General features: G+C 41.9%; 1 protein-coding gene and 1 long non-coding RNA gene across 3 annotated transcripts in view; one reads left to right on the forward strand and one right to left on the reverse strand.

Annotated features, from left to right (window-relative positions):
- SLC38A1 (solute carrier family 38 member 1) overlaps positions 1-23,094 on the reverse strand; it is a 59,875-nt gene extending 36,781 nt beyond the window's left edge. Inside the window, exons 1-4 of one of the 2 annotated variants that reach the window (XM_076007202.1) lie at positions 22,653-23,094; positions 22,308-22,574; positions 7,456-7,561; positions 4,632-4,848 (exon numbers count right to left, since the gene is read on the reverse strand). In XM_076007202.1, the coding sequence (XP_075863317.1) occupies positions 4,632-4,753 (122 nt within the window). In that variant the 5' untranslated portion in view covers positions 4,754-4,848; positions 7,456-7,561; positions 22,308-22,574; positions 22,653-23,094. The remainder of the gene's footprint in view (positions 1-4,631; positions 4,849-7,455; positions 7,562-22,307; positions 22,575-22,652) is intronic. The other variant, XM_012749619.3, reaches the window with a different exon arrangement.
- Positions 23,095-23,207: 113 nt separating this feature from the next.
- LOC142873364 (uncharacterized) overlaps positions 23,208-24,362 on the forward strand; it is a 28,470-nt gene continuing 27,315 nt past the window's right edge. The window contains exon 1 of the long non-coding RNA XR_012921432.1: positions 23,208-23,571. This is a non-coding gene — a long non-coding RNA (uncharacterized LOC142873364). The remainder of the gene's footprint in view (positions 23,572-24,362) is intronic.

Here is a 24,362-nt window from a genome sequence, read left to right on the forward strand (position 1 = left end):
AATCAGACTCTTACTAGATTACAGTGTCTCATTTGAAGATTCATAACACAAGAGATGAGTTGTTGAACTTAAATGACCTTACCCCAAAATGCTAACATTCTATGAAAAAGGAAAAGGAAACGGGAGGAAAGAGGTAACAGATTGGAAAACGTATTTTAAAAAGGAATTAAAGAAACAAGGATTTAAAGAGAAGAGGGGACTGAGAAGTAAGCAAAGCCTTATTTGGTGGACAAACTCCACTGAAAATAGAAGAAAAGAGACTTTAATTGTAACAGGAGTGATTAAAGCAAGGGAAGAATTTTCTGACATGAAAATTGAATACAGGAAGAAGGTATGGAATCTTCTTCCCTAACGTGTAGAAAACATATTAGAAGAAGAAAAGGGGGAACTTTTCAATAGTCCTCCTGAGTGATAAAAATTTAGTCCATGAGTTCTGAAAGATGTATAGGATGACAACAACAAAAGGCTGATTCAGGGTGAAGTGATAAGAGTTGCTTCAAATTCTTTTAAGAACAAATCTTAATGAAAAACTCTCAAATTTTGTTCAGTAGTTCCTGGGTCATAGCAACAATAATTATACATGGAGATGAGAACAACAGCAGATAAATACTAAAATACATGAATATTTGTCTGGATATACCTAGGATAATCTACTAATATTTCAACAAATTTAAGGTAGCAATAACTTGCAACCATCCAAACCCTAAAGCAATATTACTGCTCCTTGGGATGGAGAAGAAAAGTGCTTGCCAAAGAAGAGGATTGCATTTTTATTGATATGAGTTTTTCTCATACTAAGAGGCTTACTATTGCCAGACACTGCCGAGTATTTTTTTTTTCTTTTTTTTTTTTTCATTTAGAGTGGGACTTTAAATTTGCCGAATATTTTACATGGGTTTTCTCACCTATTTTCACAATAATTACATGTGGTTGGTATTATTTTTAGCCCATTTTTGAGAAATTAAGTAACTTGACCAAAGTTATGTTACTAATAACTACACTGTTATGGCAGGATTTGAACCTAGGCCGGCTGAGGGCAGAGCCTGAGTTCTTAACCTACAGAGTATCATATTAAATATTCCCCAACAATCCCATAAGGTAAAGTATTATTATTATCCGTGTTAAAGGAATGAGACTGAGCACAAGATCACGTAAAATCTATGACTGAGCCAGGATTCACTACAAGTCGAAGTCCAAAGCCATGTACTTAACTACTCTCTCTCTCTCAGTCTCTGTCTCTTTCAACGCATATTTGTAATGTCCACCCTGTAGCAGGCACTATGACAGGTACTGGGGATAATATAAGGAAAAAACAGCACCACATGTACTCACCAGCAAATTGGTATTAACAGATCAACATCTAAGTGGACATATAGGAGTAACATTTATCGGGTGTCGGGAGGGTGGCAGGGGGAAGGAGGGGAGGGGTGTATACAAACACGAGTAAGATGTGCAACGTTTGGGGGATGGACATGCTTGAAGCTCTTACTCGAGGGGGGAGAGGGGCATGGGCAATATAAGTAACCTTAACACTTGTACCCCCATAATACGCTAAAATAAAATAAAATAAAATAAAAAGATAAGACAATCCATTTTCTCTAGAAGTTCACATCCAGAGGAAGAATCTAGAGCTTGCTACTGCAAGTGTGGCCCATGGACCAGCAGTATGGGCATCACCTGGGAGTTTGCTAGAAATCAGTAATTCAGGTCCCACCCAGTCACACGGAATCAGAATCTGCATTTTAACAAGGTTTCCAAGTGTTTCATATTCATATTAAAGTGTCTGCAGCACCAGTCAATGGACATTTTATAATAAAAGGTTTTGCCATTCCAGGTATAGGTTTCTATGACTACAACCCAAAAATTAGGACATGCAATAAAACAGCTGAACTGGAATAAGGGCAGGTGTCGTAATGCCCAATGGTTCTACTGTATTTTTAACTAAATTTTAAAAGTGGTTCTTATTATATCCTAGTGGGGAGTTTCCAGGCAAAGCTGTTAGCTAGATGCCAGGTAATCTACGATCAATGTTTGTTTTCAACATTTTCTCTGGCTTCCTAAAAAGAGGCACTGTTACCTAGAAATTCACTATTTGGGGAGGAATGGTTCTCTTAGACATATATAATTGGGCCTACCTTTCTCCTACAAATAAGAAAGCTGCAAGAAGTGTGAGGTGTATTTATTTATTTACAGACAGGGTCTCACTCTGTTGCTGGAGCTGGAGTGCAGTTGGGTCAGCCGAGCTCACAGCAACCTCAAATTCCTGGGCTCAAGGGATCCTCCTGCCTCAGACTCCCGAGTAGCTGGGACTATAAGTGCACACCACCACACCTGGATAATTTTTCTATTTTGTGTAGAGACAGGATCTTGCTGTTGCTGAGGCTGGTCTCCAACTCCTGACCTCAAGCAATCCTCCCACCTTGGCCTCCCAAAGTGCAAGGATTATAGGTGTGAGCCACTGCGCCCAGTCTTAGGGGGTATTTAGGTGTAGCTTTTGCAGGAATCATGAACTACTAAAATATGCCAATACAGTAAGCCAGTCACCCCATAGGGACCTTAAATAAAATTGGAGGGGATCTTTTAAACATTTTATTTGCCTTTATTAGCTTCATGCTATAATATGTTGTGTTTAATTTAATTATACTAGAGCCAGAAATGAAGCAAGATTCACAAACTGAGTCAGTGAAGGAAGGGAAATAAAGAAATCGACACATCACACTGCATTTGTGGAACCGAATTCTACAAAACAAGTGGCCAACATCCAACAGCTCTGTACCAGTTCACTGCCCTGTTCAGAGGCTGAGGGGAGGGAGCTCATCTGGGCAAGGTGCCCCAGTCTGAACACAGGTGCTCCTTCCATCTACTGCAAGTGGTAATTGCCTCAAAAACTTAACATTTTTAGTAAGTAACACTTGTTAAAACTGAGTTCAGATTCTAAACTGAATATTATAAATGACTCTCACTTGAAGGCCCTGGAGGTTTGGATTGCTTTGAGAATGAAGCTTTGTTATAAACATAAAACCCAAATGCCCCACTTGTGAAATGGTAAGAATCCCTTGTACCATTCAGTGGGGGTCAGCAGTGACTACAGAACACTCTAGGAGTACAGCACATGAAATGGCACTAGTAGAATTTAATAGAAATATTAAAGACTAGTTTTTGTGCCAATGTCCAAGTATTATAACCAAAGGCAGGAGGGTAGAGCAGAAAGACAAGAACTTTGGACAGATCTGTGTGTGCCCTCTGGCAAGTTATTTTATTTCTCTGTGCCTCAGTTTCCTTATTTGTACATTAAATGTTTACATTTTTTTCATTTGCAGAAGCATATCTGTTTTGCATAGTGGCTATAAGGATATGTAATGTATTTAACTAGTTAACGTATTAACATATTTGCATATTTAACTATTAACATATTTAACTATGTAAAATACCTGGCATTCAAGAAATGGTAGTTATTAGTAGTCATCACTTGGAAAAGGTAAAAGACATAACACTTGAGTCCAATGATAAGAAACATCATCTAACACAGTAAACAATACTTGGATGATAATGAAGAAAAGTGTCTGGTTTGGGACTTAACCTCTAAGCACATTTAAGGGAGGAAAAAAGGAGAGATAGGGTCAGTACTTCTGAGCATATGTAAATGATGGCAGCTAAATCCAATGCCAGGCTTTCAATTACACACTCTTATCAGAACGTAGAACAGACAATCAGCTCTATGTTCCACAAAAATGCCTGGTTAGTTGACATAGTGTTCTTATCCACTCCCATCCCAATTTCTTTTTGACCCTCCCAAAGTGTAGCACTGTTGGTGTTCTCATAGTCCCATATACATCACTTTCTTCTCCTAGCCCTTTAGAAGGCTGTGCCACTAACTCTGCAGCTGGAGGGCTTCCTGCTAAGGATCTACCCAAGCCAGCTTTAAAATCAACAGGTCAGAGAATGCCCCGAATCATTTTTTTTTTTTTAAAAAAGACATTTGGTTCTACTCTTGTCAACTTAAGAAACACAGACGGGAGAGTTAAAAGGGCTTGCCCAGAGTCACAGCTAGTGGCAGGAAGCTGCTAGGCCAGCACTCTTCCCACCTTGCCTCTCTCCTTCCTCCCCTCTGCTTTTCACATTCATGGCATTTCCTTTCTTTCTCTTTCATGTGCTATAGCTCCTCATAGAGCCATTTGGGCTCAACTATTCTTATTTAAAATCCACACTATAAATGATGCTCATAATGATGACATACTTGAAGTTTTCACACAAGATCATTGGCAAATGCAACTTTTACCATGTCTTGATTAAAATGTGTACAGATGACTATAGTACACATTTGGATATGGAATGCCATAAAATTCCAATCGTCTGTCTAATTCATAACACACTGCCTGGCTGGGGTCCAATGTATTTATACATTTTTATTAGACTCAATTGAAAGATTAAAAAAGATGAATAAATTACTTTCATATTTGCTTCATCTGTTATTGCAGACTATGTCCAACAGATGTCACATAAGAAATTCAAATTGCATCTTCAAATGGAACATAACTTAGTAATGAATAATTCAAGAGAATAACTAAAATCCAGAATAATTTTTTGAGCCATTTCTTTTATCCAGTGATAGAAAGTGCAAAAATACTTACCTATTTATTTGACCATTTTCTACTTCAGTGAAATCATTGGAATCATTGCTAATGTTATCGTCCTCTGGCACTGTCATGTTTTGCAACTCGGTTAATTCAAGTCCACTTTTGAAATGCATCATGATTAGAAAGTTATCTGTAGTCAAATAATTAGTCCAAATTTATCCTGTTCTGAATATATCCAGTAGACAGCAGCAAAAAGATAAGCTTGACACACCTAAAATACAGCAAAATAAAAAATAATTAAACATGAAAAACATCACTGATTAAAACTAAACTTTCACAAATAATATATAGTTAATTTACTGATACTACAACTTTTACATTTCACTACTAGATGTATCAAAGCATTCTTTGTGCACCAAGTTACAAAGGCTCATCTCTAAATTTTATGCCTTTTATGAATTTCCCTCCATTTTTAACTGTAAAGTGAGTCATTTTCATAACCTTAATGCTTAGGTTTATAGGAATGACATGATAGCTACGGGCAATATAGATGCTCTTTTATGAAACAGTGTGTTTATAATGAAAGCAATTCAGTTATTTTAATGTGTCCGATCACAAGCCACACATCTAGCTGGAATACCGACTGTACAGACACAAAAGTACCTTTGATTTAGCAATCCAGCTTAATAAAAATGCAAATCCTCAATAAATGGCATCACCAGGGATCAACTGCCCAACCTGGTGGTCAACCAGCAAAGGACAAATTTGTATTTTGAAATTTTGCAAACAGTTTATCCATCAACTGCAAGAGATTAAATCAATCTCTTCAATGAAATTACTCCATGTCATGGAATTAGGGAATTAAAAACCCATACTTAGGGGATTTCAGTTAATCCACCAGCTACTATATTTCCTCATCAGAAACAAGAGACTTCCAGAGTTCACATTTTCTCCCACATGGGTGACCGTGGTTTAAATTTCTGAGGGGTCACCAATACCACCAATACTATAGAAGGGAGGGAAAGAGTTTCAGGGGTGCAGCAGCACAAGTCAAAAAACAGATGGCAAACACAACTTCAAAAGCAAGGCCAATAAATATGCATGGGAGCCTCACTGAGATACTTTCAGTGAGGTGAGAGGACCATGAAACAAAGCGGAATGTCAGTGAATTTTTTTTTAATATGTACATTGGTGAATCCCCTTAGACAACATTTTGATACTTTGTCTGATCCTGAATTCCACAAGATGACTGTAACCTAGTTAAAAGTCAAACTCCAGGCTAAGACAGAAGGATCGCTTGAGCCCAGGAGTTTGAGGTTGCTGTGAGCTAGGCTGACGCCACGGCACTCACTCTAGCCTGGGCAACAAAGTGAGACTCTGTCTCAAAAAAAAAGAAAAGAAAAAAAAAAAAAAAGTCAAACTCCAATGAGCCCCTCTAAGTAAGCATCCTAGTAGTATCCCAAGAAACATTTTACTAGTTCATAATATTTGAAGACCCACAGAAAATACTCTAGAATGATGCTTTTTCAGATATTCTCTTCTTCCCTTTTTACAGCCAGGCCTCCCTTTACTTCTTTTCATTCACATAGTCTCCTATCTAGAATAAAACTTTTGGGATCCCTGGTTTCAGAGTCCTGCTATGCACCACAACACGAGCACTTTCTAATATCTCAGGTTCCAGGAACCTCATCCTTCCTGCATGGCCTTTCCTGGAGGGCAGAGAGCCTGGACAGGGAGGCTGAGTCCTCTAACCCCTGGTCTGAGGCTAATTCTTCTAGCCACAGTGGCAGTGCTAGAGACGGGCCCATCTCTGCCTTTAGTGTCTTCAGGCAGCAGGAATGGTTTACAATCTGTCTTTACAAGCTGAAATGCATTAAAATGGCTGAACCCCACTCCCACCCTTAGAAGCAAATGATGAAAGTTGTCCAAATGGGCTCAACTGGGTAATTTCTAGGAGTCTTGTCACACTGACTGTCTCTTGTATGACTACCTCAAAGGCCACTGGAGTGGTATTACAAGTCTGACAGAAAGTTAACTCAGCGGATGGCATTTCCAATCTGGGTTAAGAAGACTTTTTTTTTCCTCTACAAACTCGAAGGAAATAGGGCACCAGACAAAAATTTTCTGAGGAGAGAAAGGATTGACTAATAATAGATCTGGAGTCTACTGTTTAAATTTAAACTTTCATATTAAAAATACGTACGGATATGTGTGTGTGTGCATATGTAACTCGTCATTTAAAGAAATGGATAAAAAGGCAAAAGAATAAAAAAATAATGAAGTCCTGGCCAATAAAATTATGTCAGTATTAGGCAAATGCCACACAGAATAAATATTTATTGTTATAAAATAACCTCTCTGGAAATCTAACTTGTTCTTGAAAATGAAAACAGAAAATGAAGGGGAAAACTAACAAAGTTAGTGACACCTATCACCAAGGATGAGGCCATACTTGGAAAATATTATTTCTTCAATTTATCATGTATTTATTGGGTACTAAGTGGTGAAGGGATTAAAAAAAGTTTGCAAAATGTCAAATTCAGGGATCTGAGGCAGCCTCACTATAAAATCTTTAGAACAGACATTGTAAAAGAATTTCCAGCACCCCCAAATGGGCCACTGTTAAGATTTTGATGTATTTTCTCCTTCTTGCTCTTTCTGTGTCTAGTCCCCTCACTTTTTATTTTAGCATCGGGGATTTTAGATTGTTTTTAACCTACTTTTTTCGTGGAATGTACATACATTGTAAGCATTGTGAATAATGGAATTTTTTTAAAACAGTTTTTTATTAATAAATAAAAAAATGCAGGTTTGGGTAGCAATATTGGCAAACACAATTTTGCAAGTGGAGCAAAATAAGCTAAAATAAACAATTCACCTGTTATCTCAGCAAGCAGAGATGATCACTGTATATAAACTGTTGTATGGTCTTCCACGGTTTTTCTATGCACATAGATATAACGCAGTAAACACACAATAAATATCTGTTAAATAAAAGAATCAATACAAATAAAAAATAGATACACATTTACAAAAAATCAGAAATCATACCAAACGATGAGTCTTTAAAATATTTTTTTCACTTAACAAGGAATCACCTCCTATCCTGAGTATGTCACTAAACACAGGCCTACACTATTACTGGTAATGTGTGATTAGCTGCCTGACTGTGCCAGAAACTGACATCCCACCATTATTGCTGGGCATGCAGAGTGATGAGTGGAGTGGAGATTGACAGGGGGAGATGGAGCCTGAGCTGAAACTTCTCTGTGGAAGGAGAATATGGTCAATTGCACAGAGGCAGGAAGAGCAGATCGAGTTCTAGAAACAAAGAATTATAGTTTCACTGAAAGATAGAAGCAATCATCAGACTATACAATTAATTAAAAGGCAGACTGGGGTCATGGGGTGAAGATCTTGATGTTGACCCAATTATAATTACTATCTCTCAACATTTATAGTAGGTTACAAATTACAGAACATTTCTGATCCTTGCCACAATCTTGTGAGGTACTTAAGGCAAACATCACCTTGGCATCCTTATTGGTACATTTTACTACGAGTACTGATGTATAATACATAAACCTACCCTTTACTCTGTATGGTGTTATGTATCAAAGGACAGGATATACAAACTTGTCTGGCCTTATGTCACTTAGAGCCTACTTAAGCAAGCAAGACCTTCCCATATAAAATGACAGTGTACCACAAAATATTTGCATAATAGAGACCAAATTACATAATAGAACAAAGAATAGGTCCAGAAATATTTCAGAGACATACATATATACATAGCACATATATGTAGGTATGCATGAAGGAAAGAAGAAAGGAAGGCAGGAAGGAGGAGAAATAAATGAGGCCTGTAAAACTAAGGTTTTATAAAGAGACAGAACTTGAACTGTGTCTAAAAATAGGTAATATTAGATTGGAAGATAGGGAAGGCATTACTCGTACTGGGAACAGTACTGATACACTAATTGCTAATACTTTGTGGTAGACTGATCACTCAATATTTGTTCCCTCCTCTTTCTAGTCTAGTCCTGCAAAGGATAGAAAGTTGAAAACTACATTTCTCATACTCCCTTGCAGCTAGGGTTCTAGACATGATTTAGATTCCACCTATCAGAGAGCAGTGGTGGCCTGAGCAAGGTATCCATTTTGCTGGTACAATTCCAAAAGGTGCAGCAGGTAGCACTGGAGCCAACAGTTGCAGCTATAATTCCTGATCATCAAATTTGGCTCAAGTGATGTGCTCCTGGAGCAGGCAGTTGACATAATGCCTTCCTGTTTTCCTGACTTCCCGATGGAGGCACAAATAGTGGTTAACCTTAGCAGGTCAGTTGAATGGTGTTGTTATGGTAATTATTCCTAGTGGCCCAGCCTAATTATTTTAACTAATTTATAGGCACTTGATTCTTTGTACTAAATCCCTTTTGCTTAACATAGATAAAAAGATCTCTGTTAAATGCAACTAAACCTTGACTGACATCCTTAATTTTATTTATTCCTTTCTTTTAAATTTTTGTATCACGGGAAAATTTAAAACATATATAAAAGCAGTCAAAATAGCATAATGAATTCCCATGTACCAACTTCAACAATTATCAATTCAGGCTTGTATTGTTGCATTTTTTTTTAAATCCCTTCCATCACATGGTATTATTTTGTACTAGATGTCAGATATCACATCATCTGTAAATATATCAGCATATATCTCTAAAAGGTAAGAACTCTCTTCTTAAACATTACCATCGCATCACCATCAAACCTAACAAATAGTAATAATTCCTTAATATCACTATTTATTCAGCCTCACACACTTCATTTTAAAACTTGTTATGAATCATTGTTCCTTTTTTATTATGAAGAACCAATATAATTACACCTCTCCTTGCTCATCTCCTGAGAATCAATTATGATAGCAAGGTCAGTGGTTTTGAGAACGTGTTAATAGATATTTCTCTGAAGAAGACAGAAAAATGGCCACCAGGAATATGAAAAGGTGCTTCACATCACTAATCATCACTAATCATCAGGGAAATACAAATCAAAATCACACCTCACACCTGTTAGAATCACAAAGTCAGGAGATAACAAGCGTTGGCAAGAATGTGGAGAAAAGGGAACCCTTGTACACTGCTGGTGGGAAAGTATATTGGTACAACCATTGTGGAAAACAGTAGGGAGGGTCCTAAAGAAATAAAATTAGAACTACTATATCACTCAGTAATCCCTATTATGGGTATATACCAAACGAGATGAAATCATCACCTTGTAAAGGTATCTACACTCCCATGTTCATTGCAGCATTATTCAGAATAGCTAAGACATGGAAACAACTGAAGAGTGTCTATCCATGGACAAATGGATAAGAAACTGTGGTCTACATATATGCATATACAGTGAAACATTATTCAGTCTTAAAAAAGAGGGAGATCTTGTCATTTGCCGCAACATAGATGAACCTAGAGGACGTTATACTAAGTGAAATAAGCCAGAGACAAAGAAAAGTACTGCATGATCTCACTTATACGTGGAATCTAAAAAAATGTCAAATACACAGACATAGAGAATAAAACAGCAGTTGCAGGTAGTCGGAGAGGAAATGGGAAGATGTAGATGAACAAATACAAAGTTGCAGATATGTAAGATAAACAAGTCCAGATATCTCATGTATGCCATGAGAACTGTAGTTAATACAGGTTGAGTATCCTTTATCTGAAATGCTTGGAAACAGAATGTTTCAGAGTTCACATTTTTTTTTCCAGATTTTGGAGTATTTGCATACACATAATGAGATATCTTGGGGATGGGGCCCAAGTCTAAACATGAAATTCATTTATGCTTCATATCCACCTTAAATACATAGCCTGAAGGTAATTTTATACTATATATATATATTTGATACAGAGTGTCACTCTGTTACCCTGGGTTGAGTGCAGTGGCATCATCATAGCTCACTGCAATCTCAAACTCCTTGGCTCAGTTCATTCTCTTGCCTCAGCCACCGGAGTAGCTGGGACTACAGACACTTGGCATGGTGCCCAGCTAATTTTTCTATTTTTAGTAGAGATGGGGTCTTGCTCTTGCTCAGGCTGGTCTTGAACTCCTTGATCTCAAGTGATCCTCCCGCCTTGGCCTCTCAGAGTGCTAGGATTACAGGTGTAAGTTACCACATCCGGCCTTTATGCAAAACTTTTAATAATTTTGTGCATGAAACAAAGATGTGACTGCATTTTGACTGTGACCTGTCACAGGAGGTCAAGTATAGAATTTTTCCACTTGTAGCATCATGTCAGTGCTTAAAAAGGTTTGGATTTTGGAGCATTTTGGATTTTCAGATTAGGGATGCTCAACCTATAATATATTGTATTTGGGACTTTTGCTAAATGAATAGATCTTGGTATTCTTGCCACAAAAAGGGGTAACCATGGATATGCTCATTTGCTTGACTATAGTAACCATTTCACTATGTATATATATAAATAGATATAACATATATATATATATATATATATATATATATATATATATATATATAAAATAAAGAAAGAGAAAGAAACTATTAAGCCTAAGGCCAACGGTCATATTCTTCTGGGCCAGCTCTTCCCATAACTGACTGAGCCTGTTCACTCACTTGGGGTTCCTGGACCTCGGGGGTCTTAGATGATGATGATATGAATCTATGAACTAATATGAATCTATATTTCAAAAGGTCTCAAATATGCTAAACAGGTTAAATTGTCACCTATCCTTACTTTTAGCTAGATTGTATTATCTTGATAATCCAAGTTCTAATTAGCAATTTTATGTATCTTTGAGTAATACAAATAGGAAATAAATTACTTTATTAAAGTTACTATTCAAAACTCAAACAGTAAACTTAAGATCTAGACATTGCACTGCATACAACTTATACCTTAAAATAAAAACTTAAAGTTGATAATCAAAATCTTTGAAAACTTAGGGTCCTTGGAAGACAGGGAATAATAAAAATGGCCTTTAGTAGTGAAAAGTCTGGGAGCTAGTAAGCAGTCTCTGAAGAATAAATGTTTTCTCTCTATTCTTGCCCAAGACTGATGGCTTACCCAGTGCTTAAAGTCTCAGCTTCTCTACTAGGATCTTGTATCTCTACTTCTCCTCTCTGGCTGCCCTGACTTCTGGACGTCCATCAGTCTCAGAGCTCCTGATCTGGAAAGTAACTTTGCCTAGAACCTTGAACTACCACCTCTCTCTCTCTCTCACTTTACTGCCAACAGTCTCTGAACTACTTGCTCCTGTGTTCATCACTCCCCTGAAATCATGCTTGACTGGCAAATTCTGGCTCTACCATTCAAGAGCTGTGTGGCCCCAGGCAAGTAGGTTAACTTCTCTTTGCCTCAGTTTCCTCACCTGTAAAATGGAGATAAAGTAATACCCATCTCATTCAGTCATAAAGATTCCACTATTTGGCCCACATGCACCACCTAGAACAGTGCCTGGCCTGGGTCCTGTAAGCTATTGTGGCTATCGTTCCTATTTACTGACCTCTCCCAATTGGCCCCTCACTGCACCCCATACCTGCAGCTTTTGGCTCCTTTGCCAGCTCCCTTCCCCCTCCCACCCTTAGTGTACAGATGGCTCTTTGGCTCTCAACTCTTCCTGCTCCATACATTCCAAATTCTTTCCTTGGGGGGCTTCAAGTCTGTAGTGTCAGGTTTCATCCCTGAAAGGGGTATCTTTCTTCCCAGTCTGTTTCATTTTATAAAACTAGAATTCCTTTGCATAAGGACTGCTTGATAATGATCATGCCACTTAACATGTCACATGTTTCATCATCTGTAAAATGAGAGGGCAGGAAGGAGAGATGATCTATCAGGTTCCTTCCTGGTCAGAAAAATTTCCATTAATTTTTTTTCAGACTCTGGCTACCTGCTAGACTGCTCCATGAAGATGTTTGCCATTACCTCAAACTCCCCATGCCTAGAACTGAACACATCACTTGACCCTCACATGCCAGCTTTTCTATTTCTGTTAAAGATAAAGTGCATTCTCCTGTTGCCCGGACTTAAAAAGCTGGTATCACTTTAATACCACCTCATATCTAATCAGCCGCCAAGTCCTGCCAACATTCCTTCAGGATGTCTCTTCCCTTTCTCTTGTTCCTTACAGTTCTACAACCCTGACTGCCACAGTCACTCTTCTGCACACTACCACGGACCCCTACTCTCTCCCGTCTACAGGGGCAGATTCTTCCTGAAAGTAGGTGTCTCGCACGTTCCTCTTCCCACCCTGCCAGTTGTAACTGTTTCTAATGTCTGCAGGATGAAGTCTAACCTCTGGAACCTTGAATTCAAAGCCCAGATTGTTCATAACCCTGTCTTTAATTTTCTCTCCCACTGCAATCCTTCTGAACCTTTCACTCCTGCAACAGGTCTACTCTTACACAGTTGTCTGCTTTGTTCACGACTTTCCCCTGATCCTGAACACACTCTCCCCACCTTCCCATAGAGCCTGTGCCACCTTAAGTATGACATTTCTTTCAGAGCCCAGCTTGTTTGCTTTTGTAAAAAATTTTAAGCCAATCTCTTGTGATGCCTTTCTCCAATGACTAACCCATGGTTGATTATTTACCTATGATGAATTCTCACAGCATTTTTGTATAGAGTATTCACTGGCTTATGGCAAGGGCTCTTTTATATTTTAATAACCTTTTTATTTACTATTTCAACTTCTTGGGGACAAGGACCATAGACCTTAGAGGTCTCTAGCACATGGTGATAGTAACTATGTGTTAACAATAAAGACAATGCCTAAATTTAAAGAGACAGCTATGATCACCTGTCTGCAGACAATATATTCTCACAAACACAACGTCTCCATTGGAAACAAAACAAAAATGGGGACATGAAGCGATGTGTATAGTCCTACCTCAGAGTTTTCAGTAAGTCTACCACTTAATTTCCTTTACATTTGATCTGGGCATATAGGATTTATGTGAGCATACGTTTAAGACTGCAAAGTACTATATAAACGGAAGGTACTTATCATTAATATCCTGGACACTATGCCTAGAATGTTTAAGAATTCTTGGCATGATTTCTACAAGTCCATAGAAAGAGTTGTATTACAGAAGTGATTCTCAACTAGGGACAATTTTGCTCCCTCCCCACCCCCAGGAGATATCTGACAATGACTAGTTGTCACAAGTGAGGGAGTTCTGCTGGCATCTAGTAGAGCAAGGCCAGGGATGCTGCTAAACATCATGCAATGCACAGAACAGCCATGCACAACAAGGGGCTTTCTGGCTCATCATGTCAGTAGTGCCAGGACAGAAGCCCTACATTAAAGGAAGCTCAGCAGGTGTAAGTATGGGCATTTCTAAGTGGGGCATGGAAATAAGCCACTACCTTACTTGGATAGATTGTCCATCTCGTCCTATCTTGTTCACAGTAGCCCAACACTTGCTCTCACCACAACATAATTCCTTTTCTCTTCAGGCTCCCATATGATCTTTTCAATATCTGTTTTCAATATGCCTAACCTATGATGTCTTGGAATTAACCTATCCATATTCGAATGTTTTGAAACTACTCTGATTTTTTTTAAGACAGAAAATGCCAACGAACTCCAGAAGTTAATGATGTCAACTTGTAACTCTGGATATAGGAGGACAGACTGTATATTACATTAAACAACAACAACAACAACCATTTGAAGCTTAATTGACTTAGAACAGTGAGTGTATTGGAGTAGTGTGAATACCAACAAAATTAAAAATCTTTCTCATCAATTGAAAATTAATGGATTTAAATAATTACTGAAAACTTATGGAGTTAAAAACAGCCTGGAATATTCCAGCTTTTCAGAAAATTCATTTTCTTTGTGTGTACATGTTTTTGTTCTAATGTTTCTGATCAAAGATTGCTATTGGACTAAAAACAATAGATGGCAGTTAATGTTTTTGTTTTTTATTTTAATTTTTCATCCCAGAAGGAGAAGAGATGTATAGCAGTTTTGTTGGTTTGTTTTGAAGCCCTAGCTAAACTATGACAGTTAACTCCTAACAAAATACTCTAGGAAAAACAGAAACAATATGAATTTTAAAACACCATAAATTGGTGCATGTAAAGAGAATCATTTATAAAAAGAAGACCCCGAATATCAAGAGCAATTCTAGGCAACAAAAACAAAATGGGAGGCATTAATATGCCAGATATCAAACTATACTACAAAGCTGTAGTAATTAAAACAATATGGTATTGGCACAAAAACAGGAATATTGACCAGTGGAACAGATGTGAGAATCCTGATATAAAACCATCCTCATATAGCCATCTCATCTTTGACAAAGCAGACAAAAACATACGCTGGGGAAAAGAATCCCTCTTCAATAAATGGTGCTGGGAAAACTGGATAGCCACCTGTAGAAGGCTAAAACAGGACCCACACCTTTCACCTCTCACAAAAACCAACTCACGCTGGATAACAGACTTAAACCTAAGATATGAAACTATTAGAACTCTAGAGGAAAAAGTTGGAAACACTCTCCTAGACATCGGCCTGGGCAAAGAGTTTATGAAGAAGTCCCCAAAGGCAATCACAGCAGCAACAAAAATAAATAAATGGGACATGATCAAACTACAAAGCTTCTGCACAGCCAAAGAAATAGTCATGAAAGTAAACAGACAACCTACAGAATGGGAGAAAATTTTTGCATCCTATGCATCCGATAAGGGACTGATAACTAGAATATACTTAGAACTCATGAAAATTAGGAAGAAAAAATCAAATAACCCCATTAAAAAGTGGGCAAAGGACTTGAACAGAAATTTTTCTAAAGAAGACAGAAGAATGGCCAACAAACATATGAAGAAATGCTCAACATCTCTAATCATCAGGGAAATGCAAATCAAAACCACAATGAGATATCACTTAACCCCAGTGAGAATGGCCTTTATCAAAAAATCTCCAAACAATAAATGCTGGCGTGGTTGCGGAGAGAGAGGAACACTCCTACACTGCTGGTGGGACTGCAAACTAGTTCAACCTCTGTGGAAAGCAATATGGAGATACCTTAAAGCGATACAAGTGAATCTACCATTTGATCCAGCAATCCCATTGCTGGGCATCTACCCAAACGATCCAGTGACACTCTACAAAAAAGACACCTGCACTCGAATGTTTATAGCAGCACAATTCATAATTGCAAGGCTGTGGAAACAGCCCAAGTGCCCATCAATCAAAGAATGGATTAATAAAATGTGGTATATGTACACCATGGAGTACTATTCAGCTCTAAGAAACAATGGTGATATAGCACACCTTATATTTTCCTGGTTAGAGCTGGAACCCATACTACTAAGTGAAGTATCCCAAGAATGGAAAAACAAGCACCAGATATATTCTCCAGCAAACTGGTATTAACTGAGTAGCACCTAAGTGGACACATAAGTGCTACAGTAATAGGGTATTGGGCAGGTGGGAGGGGGAAGGGGGGTGGGTATATACATACATAGTGAGTGAGATGTGCACCATCTGGGGGATGGTCATGATGGAGACTCAGACTTTTGGGGGGAGGGGGGGAAATGGGCATTTATTGAAACCTTAAAATCTGTACCCCCATAATATGCCAAAATAAAAAAAATAATTAAAAAAAAAAAACCTCCATAAAAAAAAAAAAAGCAGGCAGAACCCAAAAAAAAAAAAAAAAGAAACCTTTAAAAATATATCTTTATATGAAAGGAGGAAATGTAATAAAAGACACTTTGTAATTCAACACCAAATGATGGCTACAGTCCTTGAACAATTCCTTTCTTCTCTTTGGATCTCTGTCTCCTCACCTTAAAATAGGAAGGTTGAGTTAACTGATGCTCACTCAAAGATCTCTCCCAGTTCTAAAGTCCTCTGCATTAATGATCCCACATACTATTTCTTAGTGGATCATTTTCAAAGATAAGAAGATGGACTGGTAGACAAATCTCTTGAATAGTTGACTTAGTAAACCAGTAGTCCTCAGTTCTGACTAGACATAGGAAGCACCTGGGGAGCTTTGAAAAGAGTGATAAGGGGGGCACCACACTCTACAGTTTCTAACTTAATTGGTCTAGGACAGGATCCAATCATGGGTGATTTAAATGCTCTCCAGGGCATTCTAATGTGCAGCCAGTGTTAAGAGCTACAGATTTAACTAACTGCTATAAACAAAAGCTGCCAGTGTCCAGGTAGGCAGGATAAATTAGCAAAGCAGACTGGGCACAGGGAACTGGAGAACACACGTCCCATCTATTGCCTTCCAACTAGCAGTAGGAATGAGCCAGATCTTTTGGTTTTCTTTCCAGAAATGTCAGAAATTGAGATTTTAAAGTGAAATTCTGATATTTAAGTGTTGGAAATGCACTCCAAACAATTTTAAAAGAAAGTGTAACTCACATATAATATGCTTACAGGCGTAATTTAGCCCTATAGCTACCAGTTTGCAACCTAAATAAAACCAGTTCAATAAATCAAATACAATTTTTCTTTGGTGCTTTGCCCTTTCTGCCTCCAGCTCAGAGCCTCTTCCATACCTTGAGCCCCAGGCTATTCCTTTCCTTTCTCTTTCCATTTGTCTCTTTCTTTTCCAATCTTTGTCACTACTAAAAGGCTGAAACTGAGAGCCACACATTAAATCTTCATGTGGCTCTGGCTGTACCACTGGACAGGCTTCTATGCCTGGGAAAATTCAGGTTATAAATTGTAACCGGAGGCTGTGGCTCCATGATGTCAACAACTGGTTGGTTTAGTAAAATCAGGGGGAAAAGTCAGTCAAGCTCATAATTTTGCATTAAGACTTTATCAAGCAACACACAAAGGTCCTCATTTAATTTCTGATTTTTGTTTATTTGCTTTAACTCTAAACCACTGGTATCAGAATTTCCCCTGATGACTTTTGTGTTTTTGGGGTGTTTTTTTTTTTAAGTTCCCGTACCTGAGCTCCAACCCAGGCCAACTAAATCTGGATTTCTAGAGATGGAGTCTGGGCATTGGTAGCTTTTAAAAGATCCCAGGTGAATCTAATGTGAAGCCAGCTCTGAGAATCACTAATCTAAAACCATACCTTAACTCTGCAGATTAGCAGTGTGCTTAACACCAGATAACTAACATCTTGAAAAGTTTTTTTTCTTTTTATTGTTTAAGGATTTTCTCAGCTCTGTTCTCATCCTAGGTTCACAAGTCTAAGATAGGCAGTTCCAATATGATACTATTATTAGCACTGGACAGATGAGACAATGAGGCATAAAAATGTTAAACGAATCGCCCAAGGGTATCTTGCTAGTTTTTGGCAAAGACACACAGTAACCTCACTTGAAACAGAGTTTCTTGATTGCAAGTCCAATACTAGTCTCCCCAAACTGTGTTGCCTTCCGAATCATTGAGCTCCACTACTATTAATAAGTAACCCCGACACACAGGTTATCACTGGAAAATAAATGAATATGTGACCAAATTTCAGAAATAAGTACTTTTCTTTTTCTCCCGGAGATGGTGATCTCACTATACTGCTGGGTTGGTCTCAAACTCATGGGCTCAGCCTCCTGAGTAGCTGGGACTATCTATAGGCACATGTCACTGCACCTAGCTAATTTTTTTTAATTAAAAAAATTTTTTTTTAGTTTTGTTTTTGTTTTTAGAGATGAGGTCTTGCTATGTTGCCAGGCTGGTCTCAAACTCCTGGCCTCAAGCAATCCTCCTGTCTCAGCCTGTCTCCCAAGTAGCTGGTATATGGGCACTAGCCACCACATCTGGCTTAATGTTATAAAAGACAATTTAAGGTCAGTATACCAAGGTGTCTTTTTCTGAAGTCCATCAAGGCAATTTTGAATGTGCTTACTTCTATGCCCATCATTTCTCCACCTCTACACCATCTTTTACAGATGCATATTTTCCCAGAGACTAAAAAGATTTAGGTAGTTTCCATTAACATATTATTTTCAGAAAAGTATTTTTAAAAGATTAAATAGTCATAGAATTTCAGAGGTAAAAGGAAACTTCACTGATCAACTTTCTCCACCTCCTCTGAGGGCTTAGAAACCTGAAGTCCTTTTTAATTCAATATATATGGAAGGCTGACACTGTGCCAAACACTTCACAGCCATTATCTTAATTAAATCTTTAGGGTAACTCAATAAAAAGGGTAACTCAAATAAAATAAAAACTCACCACCGCCATTATTATCATCATTATCATTTAACAAATGAAAAAAACTGAGACTTGGAGATGCTAAACACCTTGCTGAAGATCCTCAGTGAAGTGGAGATGTGATGCTTACATTTCACACAAAACCTAAACCCTTAACCCTCCATCTTCCTCCATCCGGAGTGACAAGGAGATAACCCATCAACACTTCTTCCAAGAGGTGGAAAAGTTGCATCTGGATTAAGCCATCACAAATACATAGGAGGCGTTCCAGTCTAGAATCCACACAGGTATTGAGGCTCAAAAGTGAGAGGGAGGATCTAGGGTGGGTTAAGAGAAAGGGAATACCAGAAAAAGATGTAAAGAGGCAAGGAGTCAGGATTGTGAAGGGCCCTGAGTGACCAGCTAAGAAATTTAGACTTTCTTTGTAGGCAATAGAAACCCCCAGAGGTTTTTAGAAGCAAGGTTCTCAGAAAATGCAAACTGAGTTTTAGAAATATAAATCTCATGGAAGTGTCAAGATTGAATTAGGGGAGCAGGGTGAGCTTCCATAACTAATGCCTGTAATCTTAGCACTTTAGGAGGCCAAGGCAGAAGGATTACTTGAGCCCATGAGTTCGAGACCAGCCTGAACAACATAGCAAGACCCCATCTCTAAAAAGAATAGAAAAATTCACTAGGTATGGTGGTGCCAGCCTGTAGTCCTGGCTACACGGGAGGCTGAGGCAAGAGGATTGCTTGAGCCCAAGAGTCTGAGGTTATAGTAAGTTATAAAGATACCACTGCCCTTGAGCCCTGGCAACACAGAGAGACCTTGTTTCAAAAAAAAAAAAAAAAAAAGGAAGTGGGGAGCAGAGCGTGGTATGGAGGAGACCAACTATCTCATTTATTGGCTACTTTACTCTTAACTGCGTGTTTTGTGCTCTACCCTCTTCCCCTAGATTCTTCAGGGCCCCTCCATATCTGTTCCACAAATCTTGTATCCAAACACACTACTGGAATTGCTATGTCTAGGTTGGATGATGGGGACTTGAACTTGGGCAGTGGGAATGGAGACAAAGGGACAGGTGTGAGGAGTATTTGCAAGGGCCTGGTCACTGCTCAAAAGTGGAGAGGGTCATAAGAGAGGAGAGACAGAGTAGAAAAAGACTCTAACATTTCAAACTTAGGGGAACAGATAATGAGATATGGAAAAGAAGGGATGATCAACAACATTATAAAGACATGAACAAGATGGCTTGGCCAAAGTCTCAATCCAACAAGTATTTATTAAGCAGCTACTATGTACTGGACATTAGGAGAACAGTGAGTAAGCTCAGGGTTTGCCCTCAAGTATCACTCAGGGAAAGAAAAAGGCAAGAGTAGCAACAGCCAGATGCCAGGCCTCCTAAGCAGGTACTCCTTTATTACACAGCCTTAATTCTGGGAGCAACATAAAAAATATATATAAGCAACAGAATACATTTAAAGACTCCAAAATGCCTTTAAAATATATTAATCTCATCTGCTGAATTATAGGCAAAGCAAAGTACAATAAGTAAGTGTAATATTAATATTTGCTGTTCCTTCCCTGGATCTCTTACCCCAATTATTCAAACAGCTGTTCCCTTCTCACCACTTGGGTCTCAGGACAAATGTCACCCCCTCATACAGGCCCTTCCAGTGAGTCACTCTATTTCAAGTTTCCTCCCCATCACATGATCCCATTTTACTTCTTCGTTGCACTAAGAATACCTGAAATTAATACACCTGCATTTAGATAGTCTGTTTCCCTCCTGAGAACAGAAGCTTCACAGAAAATTGAAGTTTACCTTGTTAGTTGCTACCAGGCTCACAGTAAGCCCTGGGTAGGAAACGTGAATAGACTACATTTAGGAAAAATACATAAAAGAAAAGCGAATTAAGACCTCAAACCCAAACAGGCAGGTTTCCGGTTGCTTAGGGCGACACACTGAGAATACAAGTGACTCTGAAAACCAAAGCCATTTTGAGGCTGGGGTGAAACCAAAATCCAGGGGGTCTACGCCACCAGATCAGTGCCCGGACTTGACTGTTCTGCATAGATTTCAGGAGTACCCACCCAGCTTGAGATGTCTGACAATGAGGCCAGCCAGCCACCGAGCTCAGGTTTTATTTCCGTTGTCCTTCTGACGTCAGACGTCAGAAAAAGCACGAGTTGCTGCTGCACAGTTTCTTCTATCAAGGTGACAAATTACAGCCTCTCTGGGCCCTGCATTCTGCAAACCGTAAATTTATTCCCTTCTCCCGCTTATATCGCAAAAACGTAAAAACCCAGTGCAGAGATGTGAAACCCCCTTCACAAGGCAAACGAATACCGTTTCCTAGCGGTGGCGTCCCTTCCACTCCGACCACATACGGCACCATGGACTCATCTGAGAAAGTACGTGATCCTGGCGGGGCAGTTAGGTTTCCACCAGAGAAACAGGGTTGTAAAAACCCCGGGTCCGCGCCGCAGAGCCAGACAAAGGACTCTCGAGTGTAGCACCACCTTCCCCAGCCCAAGGCAGCCTGTGAAAGACACTGCGAACGGCGTGACGCGGTTACCGCGAAATTCCTTTTGCCGCCATATGCTCGCGTGCGGTCTCCGACCGTGTTCAGCACAGCCCCGGGCGCAGGCGACTGGGCAGGGCGGCCGCGCCGGGGCAGCCGCGCGAGCTGCGGGCTCGCAGTGGGTGCCGAGAAGCCCGTGGATTATTTGCGGGGCGAAGGGCGCGCACGAGGGCGAAGGCGCGCTTTCCTCCCGGCACAGACCTAGCGAGTTCAAACGCCGCCTGTGGCAACGTGGAGGGACGCGACCGGGTGTCGCGGGTGCGGGGAGGAGGTGAGACTGGAGGCGAGCGCCACCCGCGCCCAGGTCCGCGCAAGCGGTGGCCTTTTGTTCGCCGGCTCAAGTGGCTCCCCGGTTCTCGGAAAAGCACCACCTCCTTTGCCACTCTCTTCCTTTCGGAAAGAGCCTCTCCAGGGCGGGAAAGGACAGTAAGTCGCTGCCCGCATCCTCCCACTCCTCTGCGTTACAGAAGGGCAGAGCGCGGGGCAGGGACGCAAACGTGGTCCGGTGTATCGTGCTCCCGGACCCGGCTCGCTAGCCGGCCGCGCGCAGCACCCTGGGGACACCACGCGCTCCCCTCTGGGCCCTGCGGACACAGGAAATTCCCTCTAAAGGTCTTCACTCCTCTGGTAGGTCGTGGCGCACTGAGGTCTGCTGCACTCTCCCTCCAGACCTGGGTGGTCCCTGACCCTCGTGAAAGGTAACCAAATCTAGTACCACACTCTGCCACCATGAAAACTGGCCGAAAAAGTAAGCCACAGCCCACGCGAAGGTGAAACCAGGGGCCCCTGCGCTTCCTCGCGCTGCCGCGTGCGTTCGGGAAGAACAGGGGACACCGACTTTTCCTTTTCTAAAAGCAACATCCAAACGCATCGTACACAGCCGGGCTCTCCCTCCTTTCACGCCCGCAGGGAAGAGTCCTACGTTACCGCCTCCTCTCGCATCTAAAACGTCCCCGCTGCAGCTCCCTCAACCCTCCCCGGAACGGAAAATCACCTTACCTCGGGAAATAAAGGGAAAGGTGACAAAAGGCGTAGTTGAGGTGTCCGCCCTTCCGGGAATTTTACCCCCGGCCGTTTGATGTCCTTTGTGTCAAGGTCTGGCTGCGGCGGCGGCCGGGAAAAGGTGGCCCCTTCAGCGAGGGCCGGGAGGGGAGGCTTGGCTTGGCGTGGCGGATTTCCGAGGAAGGTGAAGGGCGGAGGTTCCTAGCGACCTTCAGGCGGAGTGGCGTGGCTGCCCCAACCCGCGCTCGCCTGGCTCTCCTCCTCCTTTCGGGGCGGATTGCATCAGAATCTCCCCCCACCACCAACCCCCACCCACACTCGGCTCGCCAGCCTCGCACTTACATCGACACGCGCGGGCGCTGAGGGTCTCGAATCCTACTCATCCTCCTACTGGGGGCCGCGTCGCGCTGCTGTATCCATGGCTCGTGATGGTTTAAAGGGGAAAGTCAGGCCATTCCTCCCCGTCCCGCGCGACGTCTCCTCCCCTCCTGCGCGCCCGCTCTTTAACCAAGGCTGCGTGTCACTAAGCCGTGCCCGTCACATGGTGTCACTGCTGGTGGCCGCGCCTTGCCGCCACCGTCTCGCAGTTCCCGGACGATGCAGCGACCGCGGCTGGCGGAGATTGAGCAGTGGGGAAGGGGTGAGGGAGTGGTTGCGGGGCGCGCGCGTGCCGGGCGCTCTGGAGGTGGCACCGGGAGCGGAGGCTGCGCGCTGCCGGGGCACCTGCCCGGCGCCCTCCCCAGGCCGGGCGGCGTGCTTAGAACCCAGCTGGGGCGGCAGCTGGAGAATGGGGTTTCTTAGGGATCGAGGTGGGGCGGCTAAAGGGGCACCGGCGGCAGAAAGGGGGACCGTGCGCCTGAGGAGGGGCTGCATTTTGGGGCGCGCCAGAGCCCCGCCGGGCCGAAGGAGCGCGGGGAGTTGCATTGTGGGTAGGGCGCAGCGAGAGGATGGCCGCGGGAGTGGCTGGTCGGAGCGCAGCCCCGCGAGCCGCTGGCAGCGCCTGGAGTTGCGAGCAGCGACGGAGCGCCGGGTTGGCTCCGGGGACCTCCCGCAAACGGCCCGGGATGGCAGGAAGGGGACCGAAGTGGCCGGGGGAACGGGGCGCGCGGGCACCTTCGGAAAGCCTTTGTCCCTAACCCGCGGCGGGAGGCGCTTCCCCTCTTCCGGATCCTGCACCCGCCGCCCTCGCCAGCCCTTCCGAGACCTGCCCGGTTGGAGCGCGCTTTGAGGGGCCTGGCTGTGACGCGACCAGGAGGCTTTGGTGAGCTCCCAGCGCGCACCTGCCTAGGCGCGAAGGGGCCGGGCCAGCTCTTGCGGGGCCTGGAGACCCCGCGTGGCTCCCCCGGGACCCGGCGTCGGGGCTAAGCGAGCTGGGGCGCTCCAAGTCCGGGGGGCGGCGGGGGCGAGGGAGCAGGATGGAGAGGAGGGCAGGAGCCACTCGGCCCGTTTCCCTTCCTGGTGCTTACTCTTTGTTTCAGACACAGCCCCTTTTAACCGGGCACTTCCCTGCAGAGGAGTTGCGTGTCCTTAAAATGGCGACAGGAAATCCCACCTGCGCGTCAGCCAATTAGACTCATTATGGCGCGAATTTGCGCGGTGGAAACAGCGATGGTTCAGGCTCCGTGTTTCATCAAAACAGGAAAGGGGAGGTGAATCGTAATTCAAAAATTAATCTACCTGGCGCGTTTCAAGCGGGCAGACTGCGTAGTCACTAACGGGGTGGCTATCGCCTCTGGAAAGGCGAGCTGACACCCATATTTCACACTCCTCGTAATTGACTAAAATTCTTGCTGCCTTCGAATGGCAGTACATGGTCTCTATTAGTTGAACAATGGCTTCCCAAGAGCCCTATTTAGGAGGCATGTTCTCGAATAAACCTGAGAAACTGAAAGGTGAGTGCAAACCAGGGGCTAAAAGATGGGCAACCTGATCAGACAGACCTGCATTCAATTTCTTGTTCTGACACTTAATGTCTCCCCTGCCTGCTTAATTTTTGTCCTAGTCCTGTTTTCCCAATTTCTAAAAAAGAGGATACTAGTACACACAATGTAG

The sequence above is a fragment of the Microcebus murinus genome, chromosome 10 (assembly GCF_040939455.1).
Source record: "Microcebus murinus isolate Inina chromosome 10, M.murinus_Inina_mat1.0, whole genome shotgun sequence".
Classification (NCBI taxonomy): domain Eukaryota; kingdom Metazoa; phylum Chordata; class Mammalia; order Primates; family Cheirogaleidae; genus Microcebus; species Microcebus murinus.